At 37.8% G+C, this 11,131-nt stretch overlaps 1 protein-coding gene and 1 pseudogene across 4 annotated transcripts; both read right to left on the reverse strand.

Moving 5' to 3' along the window:
- Window positions 1-93: 93 nt before the first annotated feature.
- LOC121808649 lies at window positions 94-3,274 on the reverse strand (annotated as a pseudogene).
- Window positions 3,275-4,601: 1,327 nt separating this feature from the next.
- Window positions 4,602-11,131, reverse strand: LOC121809443 (protein BONZAI 2-like). Of its 4 annotated transcripts, XM_042210073.1 has the most exons (17): window positions 10,639-11,131; window positions 10,355-10,510; window positions 9,254-9,301; window positions 8,601-8,749; window positions 8,468-8,516; window positions 8,204-8,260; window positions 7,619-7,792; window positions 7,395-7,529; window positions 7,065-7,126; window positions 6,886-6,988; window positions 6,693-6,807; window positions 6,104-6,180; window positions 5,891-6,028; window positions 5,623-5,787; window positions 5,323-5,436; window positions 5,116-5,212; window positions 4,602-5,022 (listed from the first exon to the last, which is right to left on the reverse strand). In XM_042210073.1, the coding sequence occupies exons 1-17, from the start codon at window positions 10,717-10,719 to the stop codon at window positions 4,928-4,930; spliced, it is 1,815 nt and encodes a 604-aa protein (XP_042066007.1). In that variant the 5' UTR covers window positions 10,720-11,131; the 3' UTR covers window positions 4,602-4,927. The 4 variants fall into 4 exon arrangements, with proteins under 4 accessions (XP_042066007.1, XP_042066010.1, XP_042066009.1 ...); XM_042210076.1 differs by lacking the exon at window positions 10,639-11,131 and having other exon boundaries at window positions 9,254-9,370; window positions 10,355-10,489; XM_042210075.1 differs by lacking the exons at window positions 8,601-8,749; window positions 10,639-11,131 and having other exon boundaries at window positions 9,254-9,370; window positions 10,355-10,489.

Genomic DNA, 11,131 nt, shown 5'->3' on the forward strand with positions numbered 1-11,131 from the left:
ATTACAATGTGAAAATAGCGTCCACATTATTATCTCTTCTCTTAAAAGAGAAGTCCAACGCTTGGATACCAGCGGGTAATATTCACTTGAATATGAACAATAAAATATCATATACTACCAAATTACCAGACAGAAAATGCAGCTTAGAAAAGATCATTTTGAATAAAGTGTTTTATTTCAGCCTAACTTCATGCCAACATACATTGGTAATGGCAAACCTAACTAATCCTTTGAAAATGGGGGCAATGCCTTGTAATTCAAACAACTGCAAAAATTGTTTTGAGGATTCATCGCATTCTAGCCCTTTTGTCAATGCATTCTGGTTCTGGCTCCTCATTCTCTTTGTCGGCTTTTGCAAGTGCTTGTTCTTGCGCTTGTGCATCTACTTCTGCTTCAGCTTTCTCGAGTAGAGCCTGTCTTTGCATGGTTGCCACCATTTCTCTCATTGTCTTTTCCTCACCTTCAAGCTGAGCCTTCATAATCATTTCTGCTTCTTGTCAAGCGGTTTGAAGTAATCCTCTATAGCTGCTTCCTGCAAAATTTCACCTTGTATATAACCAACTTGACTAGATAACCAAATGTTGGCCACAAGAGATACCCGACTATCCATCACACCTCTAAATGTACAATCAAACATACTACGATCGAATAACAAGAGGAAAAAGACGGAGCTCAAATTATTTCTGCCGTTCAAGTGTGAACTAAAGGTGCAAAAGCATTTTTCTTCAGTATCTACTATCTAGTAGTGAAAGGATGCAAGATGTTATTTTATCCAAAAAAAGGACACCACATTGAAATTCACCCATTACACAGACCGAGAAACTGTCTACACAGCACATATAGGAAGACAAAGAGAATTAAGAGTCCAGCTACCTATTAACCAATTAGCTAATGAAATGAAAGAGTATTTAATCTCTTCCGTGATAGGATGAAGATGACAATCTATCAAGATTCTAATGTTTTGTTATGGTGCCTAGTAGGAAGGTAGGTGGGTTGATGATCAATTAATTGGATTTTCTTTTGGTAGTGTAGATCACAACTCAAGATGCATTGTACACTGATATGAATGGTACTCTGCTATTCTGAATAAACCTCTTAGTCTTATATAAGAGTCACGGTGAGCTTCATAGAAGCATCTGCCAACCATGAATCCCGTTGACAGTAACAAGGGCCAGTAATTGAGCACAAGGAGAACACATGAATGGACAAAGAACGAATTCTAAATATTTATTCTGGCAGCAGGTGTATCACTCACAATCAGAGAACAATATAAGATAAGGGTTTAAGCTGTGAAAACCATGCTATGCCTGAAACTGAATGCAGCCCTCTCTAGCAACAATAAAGCAAATCAGCACAATACAGACAAAAATGTGTCTTTTCCCATTTTTCCAACATAAATTACCTATTACAGATTTCAATCTTATCTTGATATGACGATTATGGAAAATGGAATATAACTATGCTGATATAAAATTAGTCTCACAAATAATTTTAGTACGATTCCCTGAATCCCAAATTCAAGTCCTATTTGGATCAATATAATATCCACATCCATGGATGAATAATATTGGTCTAGAGGCTAGAGGAAAATGTTATCCTAAAATCTTCCTATCAACATTATTGCTAGCCTTTAGCTGTAAGATTCATGCAACAAAATTGAAGAGTTGAGCAACTTACTGTATCCTCTAACTTCTTATTCAAAGACTGCATTTCCAGAACCATTTTCCGCACCTCTGACAAAATAATTTGTTCAGGAACCTTATTAAGAGCAGCTTTCCTTACTTCAGCCTGTCAAATGAAATGAATAACAAACTAAAAATGGAGACAAACTGAAGGAATACATTAATTGGTAGATACATATAAAATACATAGGTACATAAAGTTATCAAGTTAATAACACATGAAACCTAGCTGTTCCTAGCTCTTCATTTGTATCTAGATGTGCATATACATTACTCAAGAGCATGCAATCCATGATAAATGTCAGCCAACTATATGAGAACCATCCTCACAATAAACAATTCGTCAACAGGTATATCACCAGCAAAGCTATTGGCAAGACAAATCATATTATGAATAATTTATGATCCCAACTCAACTGGTTGTGGCATTACGCATTCATCCACATACTTAGACAACCAAATCAAACTTAAGGAGAGACGCATCTCCATCATGCGTCTCTTGTTTTTTTATTTTACGGACAACGCATGATCGTCATGCGTCTTAGGGAGATACGCATGAGGCTCGTGCGTCTCTAATTAGCATAAAACATACAGGACAGAGGCAGTAGCTCCCATTTTTGCGCGAGAGAGCGAAAGAAGGAGAGGGACGCGAAACTCAAGCGATTTCTTGGCGAAATTGGCGATTTCCCATAATATTCCGGTAAGTTTTCTTCCATCTTTCAACATGCGAATTAGAGACGCATGAGCCTCATGCGTCTCTCCCTAAGACGCATGACGCTTATGCGTCGTCTAATAAAATTTTAAAAACAGGCGACGCATGACGGAGATGTGTCTCTTCCTGTGACGCATGACGCTTATGGGTCTTTAAAAAAAATAAAAAAACAAGCGACGCATGTCCCTCATGCGTCTTTGTGTAAGACGCATCACCGTGATGCGTTTCATTAAAAGGAGACGCATGACCCCAAAGCCGGAACAAAAAAAACGCTAGTACACTTATGGAATGTTATTTATGCCCTAGAACAACAAAAGAATTATCCCCATAAATACCACCACAAGCCCATTTGATTTTCATCAAATAATGTAGAAATTTAGCAAAAGCTGACAGCATAATAAAAAGAAGATCAATTTAAATGAGAGCAAATCGAAACCTGCTGTAGACGTTTCTGAAGCTGCAATCTGTAAGATATGATTCTGCGTTCTTCGTACCCGGACAAAACCCTAGCGTAGAACATAGTTTTCTTGAAGAATTCCCTTACTTTATCCATTTATTCCAATCACCCCTAACTACACTTCTCCTTGGTTTATTTCTTAGTTTTTGACGTATCAAATATCAGAATTACACAGCTTCAAATGGGATTTTGGCAGTGGGATTGAATGGAGATGGCGATTTTGAACTAACAAGTTTTTCAGCTCAAGGGTTATGTCGTTGGTGTATACCCTAAATCATTTTTCTTTTCTGTTATATCTCTCAATTTTGTAATCCTTCTATGAAATGAATGATGATTCAGTAATATTAAAAGAGTTGAATATTATTGTAAGAAATATAGTACCGTATAAAATCATTTAATTAATATCAGTAATATTAAATGAGTTGAAAATTTTTGTAAGAAATACAGTATAGCACAGTATATAAAATCATTTAATTAATAAATATTAGTACATCCTTTACTATTAATAATCTTAATATTTGATAGTAAATTTTGATGCAAAATTGATTGAATAAGGAGTAGAAAAGTGTTGATGTAATGTTAATAGAAAGTGGGAGGTCATAGACAAACATATCAAAATAAAAAGTAATTGACTATACAAAATGGAAAAAAATACCCCACTTGATTGTGAAATGGGGTATTGAGAAAAGGATACTCCACATGTCAAAGAATAATGAGAAGCAGGCGACATATTTTTCTTAATGACAAACCCTCTTAGAGCATCTCCAGTGGGCGGACATCCCACTAGGACATCCACTATGACATCCCAAAAACACCTCCTGCCACGTCACTAGGACTTCCCATCCCACTGCCACGTCACTAGGACATCCCCTGCACAATCCGCCCTTCCCATCGCCCTTCCCACTAGGACATCCGGCAATAAAAAAAATCACAATAATTTAATTACGTAAAAACGGAAATATAATTTTGACACGGAATACGGGAGAGCAAAATACGGGCAAAAATACATAATCCAACATCCCCGGCTCACTCCGCGTTGAAATGAAGTTCAACGAGCCGTATATATAGAGTTTTTAAAAAAAAAAAAAAAAATTCCGGACGTCCGACCGGGACGTCCGACCCTTGCCACAGTGGCGGACGTCCGCCCGCCCGTCGCCGGGACGTCCGAGGACACCCGACGTCCTCACGGGACGTCCGTATCCGACCTAAACGCCACAATGGCGGACGTCCCGGTCGCCCGTCGCGACTTCCGACCGGATGTCCGACCGGACGTCCGCCATTGGAGATGCTCTTAGGTAGATTTAACTATAATTAATATTATTAATTAGAAATTAATGGAGAGTTCTCAAGTATATCCATATCTTGTATCTTGAACAATGTTCATCTATCGTTTTCCACCATTCGATTATTGGGACTGCAACATGCAGTCTCACTAAACTGGATTACAAAATCAGAGTAAAGATAGTATACTTTGAACAACTTCATCAATTATGGCATAGCATCTAAAGCATTGATGGACTTTATACTACACATAGAAGGACAAAAAAATCGAATCCAAGAAATTAAGAAAATGTAGATCAAACCTCAAATTGTAGTCAGAATTTACATACACAGACAAAAAGAATTCTCAAGCATATACAGTCCTCTCTTACAAGCAATCATCAATCCCGGCATCTAGCAATGAAATAAGTGCAATTTCTACTCCATTCGTAGGCAAAACATCGATGATGGTTAAAAAGAAATGGTGTCCTTTGCGAAAGTGAGTTGAATATTTCAGATTTCTAGAAACTGGGTACAAATGGATGCAAAAAGTTTAGATAGTATCAAAATCCATGTCCACGTGAGAACCTTTAACAAAAAAAAAATTGAAACTTCATGCTACATAATGAACAAGAATGGTTTCTATTTCCAGATTTCTGAACCCTGACAAAGTTGGGCATGTTTCCGTGGTGAGATAAAAAAACCTAACCAAGGAACTTGGCGCAGATCATTCTGGTGCGAATGCCATAGGCTCTGGAAGCGAACTATGCACAATATAACCAGGGAGTAATTTTGTATTTACAGTTGTAGATTGGATTATGCAGTTAGGCCAATACCTCGAGCTCGCACATAATTCAAAAACTGTGTTGGTAATTCAGCTAGAAGTGATCGAACGACAGAGTCTTCTCCACCTGCATTTCAATAATACCCCAAACAGTTCAAGATAATTGAAGATGCTCAAACAAGAAAATTGTATTCTGGAACTCTATGAATTTGTTCCTTACTTTGTACATCACGGAAAGGAACAAACTGGACAATGTCGCGTGATGCAACCCGTCCAGATGAACTTTCGAGTCTCTCCCCTTTGTCTGCATCCAATATCTGATGAACGGCAGATTATGGATTGAGAAGTGTGGGAAATGGATGGCGGATATTTGCTAACATTGGTTAAGGCAACCAAGTGCAAACCATATAAAAAGAAAGGCCTATACCTCCATTTCTTTAAAGTCAGCTCCCCCAACCCCGACAATAAGTATTGACAATGGCAGATCAGAAGCCATAACAAAGGCATCCTTTGTTTCCTGGAGGTCAGTTATAACCCCGTCCTAGCAAATGAATTAGTTAAAATGTGAGGATATAATCAGATTTAATTATTAAATCAGGAAACAAATAACATGCACGATTCTAAAAATGCAAACTTCGCTCAGGTTCTCCATGCTTGATCAGGTATACTATAAGTCTAGACTATAGAGTCGACAACAAAATAATAAGTTTGAATTTTTTTGACGTACTGTTATAATCAACAAAACAAAATACTTTCTCTCATTTCTCGCAACCGATCCACTGGCTATCTGTGCAGCCTGCGTAACTACATGTCCAAATAATGTTGGTCCTGCTAATGAGACATTAGAAAGAGCGCCTGAATATGCCATCATAATTCCATGGATTCCTTCAACCTGGATCGAAATAGAAATGATTTTCAATGAAAATGAGTTGAGAATAAAATGGAACCTTATAAAGAATACTACTTGACAGTATGTTAACAAGTCCCAGGTTCACCTCACAATAGGTACTGCTGCCATTTAAGTTGAAGCAATGGGATACGGGACCATCAATTGGCCGGGCTCCAAACCCCCAAGCAGGAAATTTTTTATCATAATCGTAGAACTGCAGAACTCCCCCAACTTCTAAAATTGCCTAAACAAAGAGAGAGCATATTAGTTGTATTCCTCAAACCCACGAACTGAAATCGTACAATGGAATACATCTCACTCTCTGATATGCGCTTGGCCGCCCTGACGGATCAATATAGTGCAATGAATCAGGTAGGCGCGGATTACCATTTGAAGCTAATAAAAGATATTGAGAATTAGTAACAACCTCTTCAAATTCTAGGATAAAAGAAATTCTAGCACTTCACGTATGGACGTCCATACAATGCACGCAAACTTAGGGTTAGCTAAGTGTGCAGACAAGAAAAGGAGAACTCTTTACACGTTAACACTGAGTCGCCTACTTGTTCACTTATGGCACCAGAGTCTCTTCTATTATACTTCTTGTCACATGCTCTAAGAAATCTTTCAGCAGCAGGAACCGCGTAACCTAAAACTTAGTAAGGAGGCCATTTTGTGTTTACTGTATAAAGATCCTTGGACACAACAAAAAGTTGCATGCACACAGCACCAAGGGAAACTACACTACATAGTAGCATATTCGATATTTTCTGACCCAGTCAAAGAAAATAAACTCATTGCAAATGAGTTCAAATCAGTTCAGAAAAGTCAACGATATATAGACTCAACCAAACAGAAGACTTTCACTCCAAAGAAAAACATATTAAGCAGACTAAAAAAAGGTATACCAGTGAAATCAACAGCCACCATAAAATTCAGCTCATAGCCTCCAGCCAAGTAATCGAGGAATGTGTGCTGGATGGTCTCTGAATACTTATCCACAATCAACTGACTCTTTAAGACCTACAGGAAAGAAATATTCAACATACAGATAGGTATACATATGCTAAAAAAACTCATCTCAAACAGTCTGTTTCTTACCTTGCGTTGGTGATTTTTCCCAACTGACATTGGGATAAACAAATTTTCTACGGAGCCAGCAGAGTGCAGCCTTTCCAACTCTGCCAGTGACTTCTGAACTTTTCTGAACAATTATGGATGGGAATCAGCCTAAGCAAGAAAACAGTTACGGTGCTGGTCAAATAATGACAAATGCTTACCCCAATAAATCATGCTTTCCATTGCTGTTGAAGTTAAAACACTCAATTAGTAGTGGGCTGTCCTGCAATAGTTAAACCTAGTGAGGTAAAAATCTCCATGTACTTACTGAAAAAGAATAGAGAACAGCTATACGGAGAACTGAAGTTATCACAATCCAATATACTATTCATGTAAAGTTTTATAACAATGATTGACACAAAGTTTAACATCTGAAAGCAAATCTAGAATCTAAACCAGTCAATATGCTAAATATTTTGTAGAAGGAAAAGCTTCAGACCACTCAAAGTGACATAGAGTCATAGAGAAGTTTCTAGAACCATCGTTTGTACCTTGCTTCCTACTTGCTGAATACTCAGGAAAATTGGGTTCCATTTTGGTTCGTGATCATTTTTCCGGACTTCAGTTTTACAAATTGGAACTAACATTCCATGCTCTGTAGCTTTTGATATTACAAGAAACGGATCCTGGAAAAAAGAAAAATGACAAAGATTTGACTGAGCTTTTCTGACTTTATACAGAATCTGATTTTGAGATGAATCGGTCTCTCTCTTACACTTTTTGAGAACAAATCCTTGGATTCCAAGTCCGAACATCGCAATACCAACTCTACTGTAGTCTTTGACGTGACACTTTCTTCAGCATAAACTGTAAGCTGGCCACATTTCCGAGTAGAAACTTCTTCACGTGTTAGATCTATGGTTACGGTTCTGTACAGTTTCGTGGCGATCTACAAAAATGAAATGAGGGAAAGCAAGGTAAAAAAACAGTGATACCCAAAAACACTCTGAAAAATGTTATATATCCATTGCAAAAAGTTACAAGATCAGAAGACTAATACATATAAAGATGTTACAGAACAGAGTCAAGCATTGCCCATTTTCCAGCCTCAAAGTTAAAGGATTGCACAAGATGCACAAGTACCACTAATGCTTCAGTCATGGGGAAGATATTATCAATCCACCAGAAATAAAGTTTAAATAAATCTCTCCTAGAGCAATCACAAAAGAGATGGGAAGAGGAGTTTGTAAGGTGTGAGTGTAACTGTAACTGTAACTGTAACAAAGTTGTATAATATTTTATTTTGTCTACACATGTACATAGATTAAATTAAGAAAACAGAGATGAAGAATAAGCATACCTTAGATATTGTGCAAATAGCCTCACCAAGAAGCTGCTGCTCCTCCAGCTTAAGTGTCTAAAGCAAGAAAAGAAAGTAAAAAACAATAATAAAATCAATCAGGTATAACTTGTTCATGTGAAATAGGCAATGAATATAACATAATGAGGGACGTAAATGTATGATGTGATATTAATAAGAGATACTTAATAAAATAGTGTTGATCATTCAGTGAAGTTACTACTCTGTGTAATGAAAAGACATTTATTAAGGTATTCAACCTACCTTCACATCCATGCCATGAAATTGAGTGTCGACATCATAGACGCGTAACCTGCAGCAGAGGAACCTCTTGAGATACATAAGACCAAATTATTTATTTTTGGGGTACAAAAACTGCATTCACAATAAAACTCACACCAAATTCTGCACCATTTCGAATTGGTAGGTAACAGAAAATTTCTTAATCCATTTGGGGCTCAATGAATTCAAAACTACTTCTGTCCGACCAAGCTCTCGTAGCGAACCATCATTTCCTTTGATATACAGAACCGCCATAGGATCACTCTAAATTATATGATGGCGGTCAGTGGAGGGTGTCAAGGTGAATCCATTAAATTTATCCAAAAAGCATACCCACCACCAACTATAAGTAACCAAATTTTACAAATAACAGGTGTAGTGAAAATGAGATACAACATTGTCCAAAGAAACTGGACACAACAACAAACAAAGAAGTCAGGAAAAAGTTTGTGAACTTTTTTGGAACAAGATGTGATAGACTTTCCCACATACATGTCCACAAACTATAAATCAATTTTGCACATATGCATTTTTGCATGAATGTAATAGAAACATAAACATGTAATATATCATTGCAGTAACCAATCTCACTAGAAGGTCTGACCTTGAGTGAAAATGTTCATCAACATGTAAAATAGGACAAAATGAGTTACTAGAGTCACAAAACTAGGCAAGTCCAAATCAACAAACGATCAGAAAACAATATGATTTTCTAAATCAAGAATGTATAGAGCTAATAGTTCTTTTTCTGATAAAGTAAAAACAAACCTTGGAGAGCACATCCCGGTCACGTAAGTCTGTTGCAGAAAGAGAGAGCTGAAAAATATTTGAGCTTGATCACAAGATTGATGGATCATCAATGAAACATAGTATGGCAATACAAGTCTGTTAAAACATATGGAGCATCAACAGCAGAAAATAGGAAAATAAACAAAATCTCTGATATGAAAAGGCAAGAAACCATTAAGCTGGTCCAGGTCCTAGATTAACTAAGAAGAGGCAGTTAATTGTCTCTAGTTAAATTGTTATAGTACAACTTTGCACCAAGCTTGAGATGAGGCGGTTAACCACACAGTATCCTACTCTAACACATGGCTATGAGCCAGAGCGACCTTGTGGACTGTGTGCTTAAGAAAGTAACATCCAGAGTAGTGGGCCAATAGTACTCAGAGCTCAAGATGCTTATTCATAATCATGCCAATTTTGATTCAAAGGCTTAGGAAATGAGGATCGGATCCACATATAAATACCACCCTGTCTTCCAAACATTTCAACGTATGTATTTGTCAGGTGTGAACCTAATAAAACATACTATTATTTCACAATAAAGCACCATGTCATCAGTAGATCCCGTACTGTTCCCACGGAAAACTCAACCCTAAATGAATGCCTCCATTAAGGAGCAGTCTCGCCAATTCTCTGCACAAGTACCTTGTAGTTTGTAGCATCATTTAACTCAGGCACTTCTGCAGAAACATGCCCTAGGATACTTGAGCATTACCATTACCCACTCTCCAGTGCCTCCAAGGCCAATCGGGATAGCACCTAAAATCCACCCCCATCCTGGAATCTAATTCAGCACCTAATCCATAGTAATACTCATTCAGTTTGGATACTACAAGAACCTAACCACACTCAGTTACTCAATCTCACCAACAACGTTCCAAATCTACGAATTTTCAAAACGATTGCGTATGAAACAAGTTAGCAACTTGCAGCAGCAGCAGCAGCAGCAGCAATCCAATTTCATTACCTATGCGCCATCAAAACCCAAACAACCACACACATACACAAAACAGCAAACTCCACAAAAACACAAAAAATGCCATTGAATAGGCATATCCAGTGATGCAAACAATTGGCACGGACCTCGATCTCAGAGGAGAGACCATTGTAGCCGCGAGACTTGAAGAAGGCATCAACTGCTTCGTTGGAAGCGTTAGCTGCTAAGCTAGAATAGGTGCCTCCTACCGCCGACTGCCCGCCGGCCACGTCGGAGCAGCAATTTCCCATCGCTGGCGTCGCCTAAGAAAAAAGATAGCAGAAGCTAAAATTGCGTAAACATATTTTGGTGAGCAGTTGGCATAAAAAAATACAGGCGCATAAAAGAGAGAGAAGAGAGTCAGTGGAAGCAGCTGTGAAGGGGGGCCCACCTGTATTTGTGTTTCTGGACTGATGAGAAGAAAGATTATTACTACTCCTACTTGACATAAGTTTGGTAAGTCTAAAGGCATGAACTTTTCTCAGCTTTTCACCTTGTTTGGTTAGCTCAATTTACCAGAAACACTTCAACGTGGTATAGGCTAAGGCTGAAATCTCAATTCCCTTGAAAAGTTGTGGAAATTCCTTGAATAATCTTCCTTCTCTACCACCAACTAAGAACAGTCTACCATGATTTGCCCTGATTTTAATTTCATATATTATGTTTGAAATTTCTGTATTTCTTTCATTGATTTGCAACATTTTGGGGGTTTCGTGTTCTACTGTATTTATTAATGAATTTGTGGTTGCCATGAATTCCCATTAAACCGTTGAACCAACACAACATTGAAGAAGCATCCTTCATCTATATGGTGCAAAAGAGGAGAGAGATGGAGACGATAATTTGGCGTAGACAAGTAAAGTATAGTGGTGTTTTTTCCATTT

This window comes from Salvia splendens, chromosome 6 (genome assembly GCF_004379255.2).
Source record: "Salvia splendens isolate huo1 chromosome 6, SspV2, whole genome shotgun sequence".
Taxonomy (NCBI): Eukaryota; Viridiplantae; Streptophyta; class Magnoliopsida; order Lamiales; family Lamiaceae; genus Salvia; species Salvia splendens.

Excerpts from the sequence above, each read along its gene's own strand:
- LOC121809443 (XM_042210073.1), bottom strand. The coding sequence starts at position 10,719 with ATGCCTTTAGACTTACCAAACTTATGTCAAGTAGGAGTAGTAATAATC. Across the intron at positions 10,511-10,638 it reads GTCCAGAAACACAAATACAG|GCGACGCCAGCGATGGGAAA; the intron begins GTGGGCCCCCCT and ends CTTTTTTCTTAG. Across the intron at positions 7,793-8,203 it reads CTATTTGCACAATATCTAAG|ATCGCCACGAAACTGTACAG; the intron begins GTATGCTTATTC and ends TCATTTTTGTAG.